The 17255-nt window shown below is 41.1% G+C and overlaps 1 protein-coding gene across 1 annotated transcript in view; it reads left to right on the forward strand.

Annotated features, from left to right (window-relative positions):
* Nucleotides 1-4549: 4549 nt before the first annotated feature.
* The window catches only part of TNFSF13B (TNF superfamily member 13b), a 30936-nt gene continuing 18230 nt past the window's right edge, over nucleotides 4550-17255 (forward strand). Inside the window, exons 1-2 of the mRNA XM_049647207.1 lie at nucleotides 4550-5175; nucleotides 5269-5356. Coding sequence (XP_049503164.1) covers nucleotides 4606-5175; nucleotides 5269-5356 — 658 coding nt within the window. The 5' untranslated portion in view covers nucleotides 4550-4605. The remainder of the gene's footprint in view (nucleotides 5176-5268; nucleotides 5357-17255) is intronic.

A 17255-nucleotide genomic window follows, 5' to 3' on the forward strand; every position in this document is an offset into this window, starting at 1 on the left:
AAAGCATGTTCAAAACTGTTCTGTACAGAAAGCCTAATTGCAGGACTATAAACATCCTCTAGCTAGCAGAGCTAGTTGGGATGTCTCTGGGTGCATCAATGTCTAATCATGTAGCAAATTGGCTTAAAGAATCAGGAAAATGTAGTACTTAATATGCGAAATCCCCTAACAGGGAGCATGAAGAGTTGATTAATTCAGCAGCAGGTAGTGCCATTAGAGACCCAGGTCTCTTCCTGGACCCTGTGCCCTCAGCCTGGAAGCCTGGCACACTGCTGGCTGGGTTCTAGATTGTCATATACAGCCATGTGATGGAGTAAGTGTTTCCTTTGTTTCTCTTTACGCATGATGAACTCCTTCTCATGAGCCCCTCACACACGGTTGTTAGAAACCTCGCTAGTCTGTCCACACTTAGCAAACAGGGACGATGTGCATGGAGTCACCAGGGCTGCGTTTTCAATGATTAGGATTTAAGCGTCTGACTGGGCAGCATCCCACCAAGACAGACATCTAAACAAAATCACTTTGTAGATTCAGGGCAGGGAAGTGTCTGTCCAGATGGTAAAGCAGCCCGGGGCGCGCAGATATGTCTGACTCAGCCTGTGCCCTTGGCCCCTATCATTTTTCTTCCAACATTGACGGAGCAAAATAACAAAGAACTTATCTTAAATGCTTTCAAGCTCTGCCTCAATTTTTAGAGGCAGAGAGTTCTAGTTCTTGCCTGGGTAGAATTGCTCTATCATTTCGCCCAATGTCTTTGAGGTGGTTCAATTGGACCAGGTTTTATTCAGGTGTCCCGATGTGTCAGTGTGCATTCTGTGTCTGTATATGTGAAATAGAAAAATTCATCTACCTATGAAGGAGGCAGATGATGGCCTCGATTGATACATATCCATTTTAATACTAAGTAAAATTTTATTTGTGTGGGTATTATAAACGTAAAGACTGCAAACTAAACCTCTGTAATTGAAAGTAGCATTGAGGTAAACAGAAATTTTCTAAGAGCTCACACTTAACCACCGTTACTCAAGAGCATTACATCTGAACGCAGTCCCACAACGAATTAAGGACATTGACAAATGAAACTGAATTCTTACAAAAGTGGATGTTTTTCCCACCAGTTATACAAACTAAACTCCAGTAAATGCACATTCCTCTTTTTAGTAAAACTGTTGAGAAATAGAAATCATCATTGCCAACATCGTTTTTCATATGTGAAATGACTAGAGGTGTGTATTTTCGGTAACATCTCATCAGTTCGTGGTTAAGTTACCGAGTGATTAGCACTTAGCCTTCCAAATCAAGTTTCACTGACTGCGTATATATTTCCAACAGAAAACAATGTGATTGTTTCTCAAATGTAATAATTATTTGTATCCTACTATTTACCGTATTTTGAGCACTTTCGGAAGCCAGTTTTACTGAGATCTATTGTTAGGTCTATCCACATGTCTAGAAGAGTTGTTGTCTACATGCTAGAATGGTCCAGTTCTTCAGGAAGGACACTTTTTTGTCCTCATAGAAGGTGTATAAGAGAAGCTAATTCGTCATAATACTATCAAGTTAGAAGGTTCTAATTAAACTCTGTGGATATTTTGAGGTTGTCAGTATAAGAAGCAAGCAGCCAGAGTTCCTGTTTGCTTTATTCTCTGAGTCATACGCCTGGATAAACTCAAAAATTAAATTCTTTTCAAATATACTGTCCCATATTCCCATGTAGGCAATTCTGAGCGGACGGGACGAGGAACATGTATTTGCTTATTACATTTGGTATAGCTGTTCCAGGGGAATGTTTTACATTTCAGGTGAGAAAAAGAAGTGGGTAAAAAGTGGCTAAGTCTGGACAGAGAACATTCTAGTGTTCCTTGGCTCAGGTATGCCAGCTTCCTTCACTGAATATCCTTGTGGTGGGGCCTGTTGTTCAATGAATGGCATGCAAGTTGCGTAACAGAATTTCAGTTAAATTATTGTCAAGCCATTTCCTTGACAGGAAACAGATCTTTGATTTATGGAGTGATAACTTCCTTTTGTTCCTCTAATAAGAAATCCAGGAGCACACGAACGCCACGTAGTTTCTACCTGCCTTCAGAGAAATTCGATTGTGTGATCGCTGTGGAGGACTGCACATGGCAGTGACCGCTAGCCTCATATCTGGGTGGAGGGAAGCTGCTGCCCTCTGCCTTCCAGGGAAGAAGCCCCAGCCCTCCCTCTCTGTGCTTAGGGTGCCCACTGCTTGATCCAAGAGGAGACACTACCTGCCCCTGAGCTGGTCGGTGGCGCTCTCTCCAGTCAGTTGGGCATGAAGGCCTCTGCCCACAAAAGCAACAAAAACAGAGTTAATTCTCTAACACAATCAAATTATTCCCTTTCTTTGGAATTTTTACAGCAGCATCTGGAGAGCAGAATCTCCCATGAGAAGTGGAAGAAATTTGATTTACAGAAAGAAGCCGCGGCGGCCAAGCATCCTGAGTAAAAGAAGAGAGTCATCAGTTTCAGGCACTGCCTTGAATTCTTGTAGTTCTGTATGAATTTAGGTAATATTAACACGCACACATATAACCTGAGTGGGTTGCACTTACTGTTAGTCAGAAGGGTTTCATATAATCCCCAAACTAATTCTTTTTTCTTTTTTTTCTGTTCTTTTTTCTTCTCTTTTCTTTCTCTTTCTCTTTCTTTCCTTCCTTTTCTTTTTCTTTCTTTTCTTTCTTTCTTTCTTTCTTTCTTTCTTTCTTTCTTTTTCTTTCTTTCTTTCTTTCTTTCTTTCTTTTTCTTTCTTTCTTTCTTTCTTTCTTTCTTTCTTTCTTTCTCTTTCTCTCTTTCTTTCTTTCTTCCCTCCCTTCTTTCCTTTTCTTTTCTTTCTTTCTTTCTTTCTTTCTTTCTTTCTTTCTTTCTTTCAACTTTATGTAGTGTGTGTCAGCCTGATTGGCCTGAAAACAAGGGCTGTGACAGAAGACTTGAATTACACGATGTCTGACATGAAGGACTGTGCACACACACTCACAAATGATGTCCTTCCAGGCCAGAGATTAGACAACAGCTGACTTGGGGGACCAAGGTAATCATTAAAAGATCATCTTAGAGTTTTTTTTAATGTTCTTTACAAGTCATTTTAATTTTTTTAAATGTTTATTTTTGAGAGAGAGAGACAGACAAGTCATTTTAAAAAGGTCTCAGAACTTGCAGACGCAAAGGGAAAAGATAACATAGTCCTAACAGGTAAAAACGAATGTCTCATGACATGATGCCTAGTGACACAGTGAGGAAGTGGGAACTCATCCACGGGCAGCTCCGTGACTCCCGATGAAGGTGAAGATGTGCCCGTTCTCCAGCAGTTGTTTGGGAAACCCCGGCAGGTGTTACAAGGAGACACGTACAAAGGTGTGTGTGCTAGCGCTGTGTGTAGTAAAGAAAAGTATTTCATGTAATGAAGGAAAACGGATGAAAAGTGGGAGCATCGCGAATATAGTTTGTTCCATATTCGTATACGCCTGGTTAGAATTCCCGGGGGCAGTCACCATCCCATTTCACCCATGAGGGAACTGAATCCCAGAGGCCCCAGGAGAGTGAAGGGTGGAGCCAGGACTCACACCCTGGCTGGGAGCCCTTGTCCTCACACTATCTCAGTCACTTTCTTTCTGAAGCTGGCATGGGACAGTGAGGTGGGATGAGGCTACCGCTCAGTAGCCCTAGCACACGGGGGAGTCATGTAGCCAGAATTTGGCAAGTGGTCGGTAACATTTGTCCAAGTGTGAGCTCCTTACACAACCTGCCGGTGCCGGAGGCAAAGAGCCAGAAACCGGGAAATGTCCAGGAGCTGGCCATGGAGACCAGGCAGGACCAGTGTCTCTGCAGTGACTCTGGGTCCACCAATAGAGATTTGAAAGTGAAATGAGCCGAGCCGGGCTGTTCACATAGCCATTCAATTCTGGCAGTCAACCTAATAGGGCCCAGTAGAGAAGCTGCTTTAGGGAAAGGGCAATTCATGGTGGGTCTGAACCAAAGCGTTGGAGCTGGAGTCGAAGCCACTTCTTCCGGCCAACGTGGGGCTGAGCCGGCCGGGACCTGGGGGGAGCGCTCCTGGGGTTGGTTGCAGCATCCCCTGCATGGAAAGACCCCCTCGCATCCAATGTAAAGACATCTCCAATGTGTAGCCCCATTCTTCTTACGGCAATGCTCCAACGATAATAAAGAGAATATTCCCCAGTGGACGTCCCTGCGGCCTCTGAGGACATCTGGTTTTCTTTCCCACTTAGAGACCGTTCATGAATCACTCTGCAGCAGAGTGCACTTCAGTACTAAGCACTTGGCTTATCTGACCTGCTCATTAATTCTTTCTATTACACCAGCAGGAACCTCGTTCTTTCTCCCCTGCCCTCGCAGAGTGGCCCCCAGTGGCCCAGCTCGGGCCACACCGCAGGGAGCTCCTGTAGTACCTCAGGGCTCCACAGGTCCCGGGTGGGCCGGTCCAAACCCTGAGTCCCGCCTGGCGGGGAGATGCCAAGGGCCCGTGTGTGTGTGTGTGTGTGTGTGTGTGTGTGTGTGTGTGTAGATGCCATTAGAATTCTTACAGATACTGAAAGTGAAATGAGGAAATGATTGGGCAATCGGATGGAAGGGCCGGTGCCAGGAAGCCCTATCACCCACTGGGGGCCGGGATGCAGCCGGGCAGACGCGGGGAGACCCGGGGGAGTTCCCCCGGGGGCCACGGCAGAGCCAGGCCATGTAGTCGGTGTGGGACCTCAGCAAGCACCGCTCACAGGAAATGATCCCTTCCCTGCGGCCACTTTCTCGAAAGGCCCGGACCTTCCAAGTCCCCCGAGTGCCATGGAGGGCTGCGTGGAAGGCGAGCGGTCACGCCTTCGTCCTCGCCCGGAGAGGGGAGAAGAAATGAAAGTGAAGGAGCCGCCCGGCTCGCGCCCCAAAGACGCAGCGCTGCTGGCCGTGACCCTGCTGCTGGCGCTCACGTCCTGCTGCCTGTCGGTGGTGTCCCTGTGCAGGGTGGCCGTCCTGCAAGCCGAGCTGGGGAGCCTGCGGGCGGAGCTGCGGGGGCCCCGGGAGCCCCGCGAACCCCGGGAGCCCCGCGAGCTTCGGGCTGAGCCGGGCCCTCCCCGGGCGGGGACCGCAACCCCCGGGGCGTCCGGCGCGCGCCTGGCCCCCGCGGTCCCCAGCGCGCTGAAAGTGAGTGCAGCCGCCTCAGCCCGTCCCCCGCCCCCCGCCACCCCCGCGCCCCTGCGACGCCGGGGCTGTAACTTGGGGTTTCTGTCTCCCCAGGGGATCTTTGCACCAGCCCCGGCGGGAGAGAGCAACTCCAGCCAGAGCGGCAGAAGGAAGCGCGCCGCTCTGGGTCCCGAAGACACAGGTACGTTTGGGGCGCGGAAGCACTTAGCAGACGGGATGCCGGCGTCCGCGGGTGTGCGGGTGTGGACCCCGGCCTCCGGGTTGGGGACCCCCTCCCCTCCATGAGCGCTGAGTGGTGCCCGGAGGCTGTGCAAGTGGCCTCTACAGCACGTGTGGCTTTTGTGGCACAGCCGGCGCGCCGGCAGGTGTCTGTCCCCGACGAGCGGACTTGGAGGGCTGGGCCCTGCCTTAACCACAGAGGAGGGGAGGGGGCACAGGGTCTTCCTCGGATGGGACACACCTGCGTCAGAAGCCCTGTCAGTCACTCGAGGAGAAGAGCGCCGCGCGCTGTGTCCACCTGAGTCCCGGAGGGTCAGGTAAAGATACCTTCCCTGAGGGTGCGCTGCGCGCCCTGGGATCACGCCGGGAGCAGGTGTGCGGCCGCGATTCATTGTGTTTATTGCTCTAGCTTTAAAACAGACTTTGTTTTACACACACACACACACACACACACACACACACACACACACGATGCTCTGACTGTAAACGTATTTTTCACTGACTGCCTTATTCATGGAAAAAAGTCTTTCCTGTTTTGCAAAACCATGATTTTTATAAATGCTTTGTGTCGATTACCTTTAGTATCGCTTTGTGTCTATTAGACACAATTGACTTTAAGCAAATATAGACTACGAAACACTCATATTTTTACTATACTTGAGCAGGTGAATTGTTTTTATACTTTGCATTTTATCATCTGTACTTTGTACACAATTAAAAAACACCATATATATACTACGGCATATTTTTGCGTTCACTTATCGTTATACAATAAGCATTTTCCTTCTTTCTAAGTAATTCTCACACATCCACGTTAGTTCGTTATCATGCAGTTATGTCACAATGATCATTTCCAAAGTTGTTGCGCGGATCTCTCATTTCCGAGGAATTTTATGTGTTCCATATAAATTCCATAGATGAAATATCAGAACGAAAGAGGATGAACATTTATTACTGCTATGTTGCTTTCAAAGTGAATTATAAATGTGTACAGTCAGAAATGCAGTGCACAAGGTCTCCACATTCTTACAGCATTTTATTAAAATTTATTCTGGCTAGTTTAGTAGTTGTCAAACAGTATCTCAAATGTAATCTGTTGCTTGCTTGAAGAGAAGGATGAATTTGTTTCTGCATATTTGGGTAACTTCTAATTTTGTCACCTACTAATTTTTATTTATGGCTTCCCTCATTTATCCTAATTTGTTTTTGTGATTTTGAACAAGCTCTATGTTAGACATACTGTTTAACAAAATTTGGGTGTAACTATTTTCATATTTTGCTTTTTAAAGTTCCTGCAGAGATTTTACATCTATGTATTTAATGTGATAAACTTTTCTTTTTGATTTTCTCTACTATATCAAAGCTGAAAATATATGTATTTGTAATCTCTTACACAGCCTATTCTACAGCCTGCTACTTTGACTTTTTCATAATTTAGTGTTTTAGTTTGGTATTTAACTCCTTAATCCTTGTGGCGTTTATTTGGTGGATCACATCACACCAGCTTTATCTTCCCTTCTTCTTTTATGTTTTCTTACCAAACTGCTATTAAATATAGCTAATTTCATGGGATGCTTATTTTCAACTTGTTTGCATTGGAAAGCTTACTGTGTTAATATTAAGTCTCTCATGAATCTATTTTGAGACTGTTTTTTCACTGATTTATTATTCTGTTTATCTGTATTAAATAAAATATTTTAAGTATTTTGTAACATAATGAGCTTTAATATCTAGTAGGGTCAGAATGCCTCAATCTTCTTCAACCTCTGTGCTACTACTCCCCAGCCTCTGCCCATTCATCTTACAAATAAACCTTAACTTTACCATTGCAGAGATGATACAGGCTCCTTACAGCAGATTTAAGAAGAAAGGACATTGAGTAAGAAATTAATTAACTTCCGGAGTCCCACTTCCTCAAAATACCCTCTATTATATTTTAAAATTTCCTCCCATGTGCACATTTTTATAAATTTGTGATTTGATGGCATCCACAAATGATACACTGATTAAAATTTTTCCGTAAATAATTTGTAATTTTTAGAAAGTTTGGAAAGTAATAGAGAATTCTATCAAGTGAATCAAAATTTACTTAGTATCTAAAACCCAGATGTAATTGCTATTGTCGTGATCATGGTTTGCCTAAGATTTTTATAAACCTTTCATATAGTGTATATATATATATATATATATATATATTTATATTTATATTTATAGTATATATATAGTATATATATATTTATAGTATATATATATAGTATATATATAGTATACATATATACAGTATGTATGCATATGGATATATCCTATATGTGTATATATACAGTATATAGTACATCTCTCTCTTTCTCTTTCTCTTCTTGTATATATACTCTTAACATTCATAGATCTGAGATCAAAGGTTTGAAGAGGAGAACCTTAGTGACTGCTCATATCTGCTCTCCTTCCTCTTCAGTGAAACTGGCTTGAATGTCGTTTTAGACGCCATTCTCTTTTTTTTCTCTCTTATTTCATATATTTTCTATTTATTTTTCCGCGTAGTATATTTATCACATTCAGTAAAATTTCATAATGTGTTTGTTTGTTTTTTAATATGAAATTTATTGTCAAATTGGTTTCCATACAACACCCAGTGCTCATCCCAACAGGTGCCCTCCTCGATGCCCATCACCCACTTTCCCCTCCCCTCCAGCCCCCCCTCCCGTCAACCCTCAGTTTGTTCTCAGTTTTTCTCTCATGCAGGGAAAACATATTTTATTTAGCACTACAAAAATATGTGTAGAACCAAGAGGGTTTCTGAAAGTCCATGATTTTATTTTTCTGTTTGGTAGCATCCTTTTTTTTTTTTTTTTTTTTTTTTGGGAGTTGAGAAAATGCTGAACAATTTGAATCTATACAGCTTTCTTTGTTTCTGTTTATTCTACTCTATTCTGATTTAAGTAAGGCTTAAAAAACCTTAGGTTCTCCCTTTTACTTTCAAAGTGTCCATTTATGTTCTTATGTATTAATTTTCCAAATACTTTAAAGATCCATTGACATTTTTGGTTGGAATTTTATAAAAATTGTAATTCTGTGGAAGAAAACGAATTCTTACGGTGTTTTATTTATATATCCAAGAATACTTAAATGCGTGATATCTCCTTACTAAATATCAAAATTTAAATTTCCCAATTGGATATAATTTTCCCTATGTAGGTTTTATGATTCTTTCATAGTTAGTTAAAAAAGGTTTTCTTGCAATTTTGGAGTCCTGGTATTTTCAAATGGCTCATTAAATTCTTTAAAAATGTACAGAGTTCTCATGGTGCGCCTGGGTGGCTCAGTCAGTTAGGCGTCTGACTTTGGTTCAGGTCATGATCTCACGGTCTGTGAGTTCGAGCCCCACGTTGGGCTCTGTGCTGACAGTTCAGGGCCTGGAGCCTGCTTCAGATTCTGTGTTTCCCTCTCTCTATGCCCCTCCCCTGCTCATGCTCTGTCTCTCTCTGTCTCAAAAATAAACAAACATTAAAAAAATAATAAAAATTAAAATGTACAGAATTCTCAAAAACGAATGCAGCATTCAATCACATGGTTATTTTTAAGCCACATCCACACACATATTGGATGTATACTTAACAGAAATATAATTTTATTTTAGTCTTTTTTTAGAATACTCTGCTTTCTACCTCTGCTACTCAACGTTCGTTGCCATCATTTTATGACTATGTCAAAAAGGTTCAGAGCTAAGTATTGCTAAATGACACTCCAGAATGTCGCCCATTTTTATTTTTCTATAAGTCCAACCTAAATTTCACTCAGGCACTTCAATTTTACTGCATGTATATTCGGTTTGTGAGTAAACTCCAGCGTGTTGGGCTAGAAAGCCTCCATTCAGCACACAGCATGCCTAGAATCACATCAGTATTTGGTAAGTGTCACATACCACCTGTGGGGTTTTTGCCTTGTCATTTGTACGTGTCCTGTCTGTACAACTAAAGAGTAGAGGCTTCTGTGGTATAGGCCATATTTCCTCTGCACATTCTTCGTGGTATTTGCACACAGTGGGTGTTCTATGAATATTTGTTGATGGATCTTGGGCTCACTATGAAGTAAGATGCTGTGATTTGGCAATCATTGGGAGGGGGGATTTTTCCCATATTTCTTCACTTCTCAGGTTTTGATCAGAGGCCATCTTATGCAATTTTTTAACTTGACATTTAAAACAACGAATTCGCCAAAGAATGAATTTGATCACATGGCGAGAGTCTCAGGGAGAGTTTGAGAGCCCCTTGCCCCCACCTTGGTTCACCGGGTAGAGGCACAGTTTGGGCTCACTAAAAGTCATAGAGACACTCTCATAGTCAGCAATCTAACTCTAATTTCGTGGATTTCTGGTTTTAATGTTTTGGTTTTAACTGAAGTATTGTTTACATACGGAGAAGGGCACATGTCTTAAGGGTACAGCTTGGGGGGTATTCACAGACTGAATGGCAGTAGTTGAAGGGGCGGACATCACCGTCAGCCTGCGTGCCCACTCGGTGCTCCATCCACTCCTCCCCGGGGTAAACGCTTTTATTTAATTGCGCAGGCTGGTTATTTGGCTCTTGTTTTGTTTTTCTTAATGGTGTTGTGTTTCAAATGGAGGTCTTATTAAGTTTTCTGTGTTTCATAAGATAATTTCTGATTGTAGTAGAACAAACAGAAATGTGGGGAAATCCAGGATCAAAGAATTGCCAGATGGCTCATATTAGCCAAAAAGCTCACTTTTAAGCCCGTAAGTGTATTTGGAGATATTCCTAATTAAAAATAATAATGAAAGCGCTATGGCTTTGAAATATTACATGTTAAAGTTTCTTCACAAATGGAGTCATAATGATCAATGCTGTCAGCTCTCTTGTTCACTCTAAGAACCTAGAGATAAGCATCCTAAGAGTCCATCAGGACGATGAATTCTTTCAAATGGATACCTGCTGAGCTAAAACAGTTTATTAATAAACAGTTTATATTTATTTAAGTTTATTACTAAACAGTTTATTAATAAAATCGGGTGACCTTTATATTTCCCCCCTTGTTATTCAGTAGGGAATTTAAAAGTTAATAGAAATACATGTGTTTTAGGGCGCCTGGGTGGCTCAGTCGGTTAAGCCTCCCACTCTTGGTTTTGGCTCAGGTCATGATCTCATGGTTTGTGTGCTGATAACGTGGAGCCTGCTTGGGATTCTCTCTCTCCCTGTCTCTCTGCCCCTCCCCTCCTTGCACTTTCTCTCTCTCAGAATAAATAAATAATTTTAAAAAAAGAAGTTCATGTGTTTTAGATGATAGAAGTACAAAAATTATTTTTATTGATAATGTTTATTATACGTGTCTCATTAAAATAGTAAAATAGTGATGACAACATGGAACAGAATATAAAAACAAGAGTGGGAAAAAATTACCCATCTTTCTTTCCTCTGCTAAATAAATATTTATTGTAAGATTTTGGTCAATCTGCTTTATGTTCTTTTTCTCTCTTTTTATAAACTTTTTTAGTTGGGAATTATTTTAGAATTACAGAAAAGTTGCAAGAACACGGCAGAGAGTTGCCATATACCCCTCATCCAGTGTCTCCTGTTGTCTTACGTTACCATCCTTTGTCATAACTGTGAAGCCAACGTTGGTACTTAACTAAAAGCTGAACTCCATTTCGGAGTGTTCTTTCATGAAACCCATAGTCCCTCTCCTTTGTAAGGAAAGATGGGAGGTCGGAAAGATCTGTAGCATCCAGGCTTTGTTTCACTGAGATTTCCGGCAGGGCTGTATCTTACAAGACTGTAAAGTGAGTGTCGAAAGCATATATAGTGTAGAACTCAACCATCCAATTTGTACCAGAATTAGGCTAACTGGAGGCTCTTACCCAGTAAGGGTGTGTTCCTTCCTAGAACAGAAACAGCTGGCTGTTGTCATGGTGATCTTTGACCAGAATCTTCCCCAAGTGCTATTTTTCCCCCCCTGCTTCAATAATGACTTCTTTTTCAGTGTTGCAAGAGCTGGCTCCCGTTCAATTTCAAAAGCAGTAATAAAATAAAATAGTGACCTCACAACCAAATATCTGAACCCTGTTCTTGTCAAGTTTAAAGTTTTGGGAAGCAGAAGAACCAGGAAATGAGTCAATCAAAGCAGCCAAAAGTGATGTTGTGTCTCTTCCATGTATGCCGCGGGCCTGCTAGCTTTCAAACTCTGTTCTAGGTGTTGAGGGTTGATCAGAAAACACAACAGATAAAAGTTTCCTGCCCCCTGGAGATTGCATTGCAGTGAGGTGGAAAGACACAGAAAGTGGTCAATAAACATGAGTAATGAGTAAGTAACAATACTAGAAAATGGCAAATATCATGAAGAAGTGAGTGATTTAAGGCAGAATTAACAGATTCGGCAGCGTGAAGGGTGAGGAGGGGAGAAGATGTGTAAGGAGAGGTCAGGAAAAGTCTTTCTGTTTCTTCCTGAAGATTCAATCATTCTTTATTCTATCACCTTAAAAGACTTTTGTGGAAATGGGTAGATATTTAAGAAATAAATCCATAATGTTGAGGAATGTGTTGTTCTCAGTAATCCTGTAGGAATGGATATTGGTTTTAATGTTTATTATTTTTATAAGTCAAGTCCTATTTAAAAGAACTGTATTGGACAGCTGTATCTTTGTTACGAACAGATTTTGATGGGGTGGGGGGACGGGCTAGGTGGTTGATGGGCATTAAAGGAGGGAACTTGTTGGGATGAGCACTGGGTGTTGTATGTAAGTGATGAGTCAATTCTACTCCTACTTCTGAAACCAATATTGCACTGTATGTTAACTAACTAAAATTTAAATAATACAAAATAAAAATAAATAAAAGGTATTCTCATTTTTTAAGAGCTAGAGAAGAAACAGATTTTGCTCAAATATACAGGAAGCATCCACTGGGCCAAGGTCTGGGGTGGACACTCAAGAATATATAGGAAAGTGGAGAAAAAGACTCAGTCACTGGGTGTCTTCCACACACAAGCTCTGGGTTGGGCTCTATGACATCATTTACCTTCTCAGTAACCCCTGTTAGGTTGGCATTATTGTCCTCATTTTAGACGAGAGACTTGAAGCCAAGACATAATCAGTCCCTTCTCTCCACAAGCTAAATATTGAGTTGGAGAAATTAAACAAAATTAATGTAAATTTAAAAATAATAAACAAGCTCTTTAGCCTTTACAAAAAGCATGTGTAAACTATGATTTCACTTGGTTCTCACAACACCACTATGAGAAAACTATTGTTATTCTAGAGATAAAATATTTTAATTTCATATTAAGTGTTAATTTCATGATTAAACAGCTAAATTGGTTTGAGAACTAAGGTTTACATTCATTATATGCTAACTATAAATTCTGAGTTGTTTTCCACTGTGCGAGCTATATGCACTTAATGTTTGCGTAATACACCAGATCTGACAAAAACTGTTGGGTCTCCAAGAAACCTAGACCGTTATTAACATTAGTACCAACAAGAGGACAACAATCTATGGTATTATAGGATGTTAGTTCAGATCACAGATTGAAAGATTATTAAGACCATGATGGATAAGAGCTGAGCTGAGTTTTGAAGACTGACTCAACTCAGGGAAGAAGAGACAGTATTCCAGGGCATGGGAACAGTAATGGAACAGGAAGTAGAAAAAACACAAGAAGAGGTCTTACTGTAGTAGGTGGAACCATCAAAATACACACTAGCACCTCGGTATCGTTCCTTTGCTTGGATTTTTGCAAGTGTTTATTGACTGCGGTGTTTTTACAAGTTCAGGCTTTCTCCTCCTCTTTCTTTTTTCTTTTTTAAGCATGTAAAAATTTTTTTATTTAAACCCAAGTTAGTTAATGTACAATGTAGTGTTGGTTTCAAGAGTAAAATTTAGTGATTCATCACTTCCATATGTGCCACAGATTTTTTGTTTTTAGTCTGATATAAACCAGATGCTGTGCAAATTTGTAACTGATAGTTCTTAATGTCAAGTGACTCAGCCTAGGGAAAGAGACAGTAATAGAAAAAATTAGGATATATAGTGAAATGTTATTTCAATAGATGTATGTGCAAAGTGTAGTGGGATCAAATAGTTAGCTGTAAGGATCAGGGAAAGAGTTGATATTTGGCCTGAGCCCTGAGGGATGGACAGGTTTCACCAGATACTAAGGTGAGGAGTATTTAGCCAGGCAGAATAGCACATACGCAGTCCTGGGAGCGGGAGGATGAACTTCTGTGCTTCTAGGTGTGGGAGGGTAGAGGTCGTGGGGTTGTGAAGGGAGGTTTGGGTTTTGTGTGCAGGGGAACCCCACTTGAAGGAGTTATAAGAATTAGAAGGCAAGATAAAATTCTGGTTTAGGAAGGCAAATCTGAGGAAATGCAAGCGATGGAGTAGAAGTAGTAGAAAGGCCAAGAGGCACAACTTGGTGAGCAAGTGTTAGCGTCAGGAGAACAGTGAGAGTAAAGATCTGAACGGACCCACCCCGCTTGCTCCTCTTGTCGGGTTTGATTATTCTCTCAGTCTCTGCCTGTCTGTCTGTCTCTACCCCCTTCAGCCATATTGCTGTATCCCTCCAACTTTAGCCTTTGTGTATATTCATGACTATTGACTTTGTGTGGGATGTTCCTACCCACTTCTTTCTTCTTTTCTTTTAAAAAATATTTTTTAATGTTTACTTATTTTTGAGAGAGAGAGAGAGACAGAGACAGAGGGTGAGCAGGGGAGGACCAGATAGAGAGGAAGACACAGAATCCGAAGCAGGCTCCGAGCTCCGAGCCGTCAGCACAGAGCCCATTGCGGGGCTCAAACCCATGAACTGGGAGATCTTGACCTGAGTTGAGTCAGATGCTTAACCAACTGAGCCACCCAGGCGCGCCAAACCCCCCCTCCCACCACCCCCCCCCCCCCCCACCGCCCTGCCACCCCTTCTTTCTTTTAATTTCAGTTTAAGTGTCACTGTTCAGAGAAGCCTTCCTGATTGGGTCAAAGTCTGGCCACTGTATTGCTCTTACAGCTGCAACTTCCAGTGTGTCTTTCGGATTCTCATTCATACTTGTTCCTCCCCCTAGATCGCAAGCTCCATGGGGGTAGAGATAGTGTCTTTTCTTTTTCTTTTCTTTTTTTTGCTATTCCGAACACAACACATGACCTAAATTTAGTGCTCAGTAAAACTGTTGGATGAGATAAACGACAGGCGGAATCCACACTGAGCAAAAGTTGAAAAATTCAAACCATCAGAACTTGATTATTTGTTGGATTTCAAGATTGCAGAGGAAGGAATCAGGCATGTTTACAAAGTTCCTAGCTTGGGCAACTCAGAGGATACTTATATCCACTAAGAGAAAACAGAAGCATAAGAGGCGTGTGGGTGTGAGGAAGACAAAGAAATAAATTTGGGTCATGCTGAGGTTGAATCGTCACTGTGGCAGCCAGGCAGAGATGTCCAAGGCGAAGCGGAAGGTGTAAGGGCTGGCTGTGCAATTCACTGATAGCTTTCTCCAAGCATTAGGTATATTTTTGTGTTTACCTTCCTTGGCTTCAAGTATGTGTGCATATCGTGTCATGAAGCTAATTTTCATCACTGGTAAGTTACCTATACCCAGTGCCTTATGAGTATACACCATTAATAATGAGAAGTGTTCTAAAGCGATGCAAGGAATTCATGGTAAAAGGGGGGAAAAGCCATATCCTGTGGAGATGATGACTCAGTTATAAAATTAGTCATTTTAAATTAAAATGTTTCATCAATTATAAAATGAAGTAACTTAGGAAGATGGCATTTTGTTTCCTGGGGTTTTGTTTTGTTTTGTGTTTTTACTCTTAGTGTTTATGAGCCAAGACAAAGGACTGCCATTTTATATATCCTACAGTGCTTTAGGCATAGAAAATACTGAAATCAGGAGTGGTACCTGGCAGTGTGACAATGTCCAATTAATGCTTAGGACTCTGTACACACACACACACACATGCGCGCGCACACACACACACACACACACACACACAGAGTCTTCCATTCAGATAATGTATTTCTTTACTGCTATCAACTGTCGTGATTTCTGTTTTGCTCTGTCAACTTCTTTCCAAAACCCCCAAAGAACCAGCACCCCTTTTTACTTCCTCAGGGCCATTGTAGTGCTACCACCTTTCTGAATTACCCAGAATTGAAAACTTGTTTTTATTATTAGTTTTTAATTCTCCTTCAAACACACACTCGGTCACAAACTTTTAATTTTTTTTCACAATTTATCTTGGATGCTGTATTTATATAATTGCTTTGGGGATCAAATCACCCTTATATTATATTTATGCCAGTCAACAGCTGAACCTTTGTTTTCACTCTTCTCCGTGTGGCAACTTAGTCTCCACGAGGACACATGTATGATGTTTCTCAAGCACAACATATATCAGGCAGGCCCCTCTGAAGATTAGGAATTTCAATTTTTTTTTCCTGGTAAGTCAAATACATACTTCTCAATTTAGCTCTCTAGACATACTTTTAAAACTCTGTTAACTTGTATTGGCAAACTGTTTATCGCCAATCAAATAAGAATTTATAATCTAGTTTTTCACCCCTAAATTCTTGTATTCCCATTCCAGTAGAAATGTTTTTCCCCAAATCATGCTTTCTTGAATTTCCTCATAAATCTGTGTTCATCATTAGGTCAGTATTGGGGTCTTTATGGAATTTATCCTGGTTAAACTTTTCCAGCCACTGATTATTTATTCAAAACTAGCTCAGGAAAAATCAAACTGTATTTCTCGTGACCTCATACACTGAATGGTAAGGTATACAGAAATAAAAGAGAGACATCGCCTTCAGAGTCCTCATTCTTTAAAACCTGTGGTGCAGTAAGTAAGAAGACAGAAGGAGGAAGGGACACAGGAAAATGCAGGAAGGACATCTCATCCAGACTGAAGAGCTTGGAAGAAGGTTGAATGAGAAGAGTAAAAAGGACTACGAAGGAGGAGTAGGTGTGGATCATATGGATGGGGCGAATGTAATGGGAAGCGCTCTGTGTTTTCCACTGGAGTTATGTATAATCTGCGTAATTGCAGTATTTATGGTGGTTGATATTAGATCGAACTTTTGTTGAAATAAAGAGAATAAACCCGATCCCAGTTTGAAAAGGTTTGGGTCCAATACAGAAAACAATACAGCAGATAGCAGCAATCCCGTAAACTTTCCAATCCCTTTTTCTATTTAAATGGTGTTTCAAATGTAACATAAAGGTTATACGTAAAGAGATGGCTTTCAAACTCAAGATGTTTTCCATAGGGAAAATATTTCAACGCTAGTCTAGTTGTGAGGTTGGTTGGATTTCATTGTATCAGATATTGAGCAATAGCAAATTATTTTTGTTCTGAAAACTCTTATTTTAGGAATTCTCTTTTGCGAACTGTTTTGGCCGTCAATATCATATATTTGTTTTAGAAATATTTTACACAAAGTTTAATATTATGGATAAATATTATGCTGTAAATTTGTACTTAACACGATCAATTTTCCTTTTTTTCACACATCATTATAATATATAATATATACATTTAGAAATATGTGTGACCCCATCACACACAGGAAAGTTTTAATGTATGCTATTGCCTTGATTCATTACAAAGATAAATTGTTCTCAGACTCTTCAAATTTCCTTCCGTTGTAGTAGAGGGAAAGATGTATGAAGACTTTTAAAAACTAAACACAATCGGTGAACATCATACTTGCTACCAATCTTGTGTTTCTTACAAGACTGTGCATTCTCAGAACTCTTGTGGTTGGATATCTTTGCTACTGGGAGAGATGAAAAAGTGTTTCTATTTTGACCCACTTTTTGTGAGTGACAATCTATAGTTTAAGGTCACATCTGTGTT

This window comes from Panthera uncia (genome assembly GCF_023721935.1).
Source record: "Panthera uncia isolate 11264 chromosome A1 unlocalized genomic scaffold, Puncia_PCG_1.0 HiC_scaffold_16, whole genome shotgun sequence".
NCBI lineage: Eukaryota > Metazoa > Chordata > Mammalia > Carnivora > Felidae > Panthera > Panthera uncia.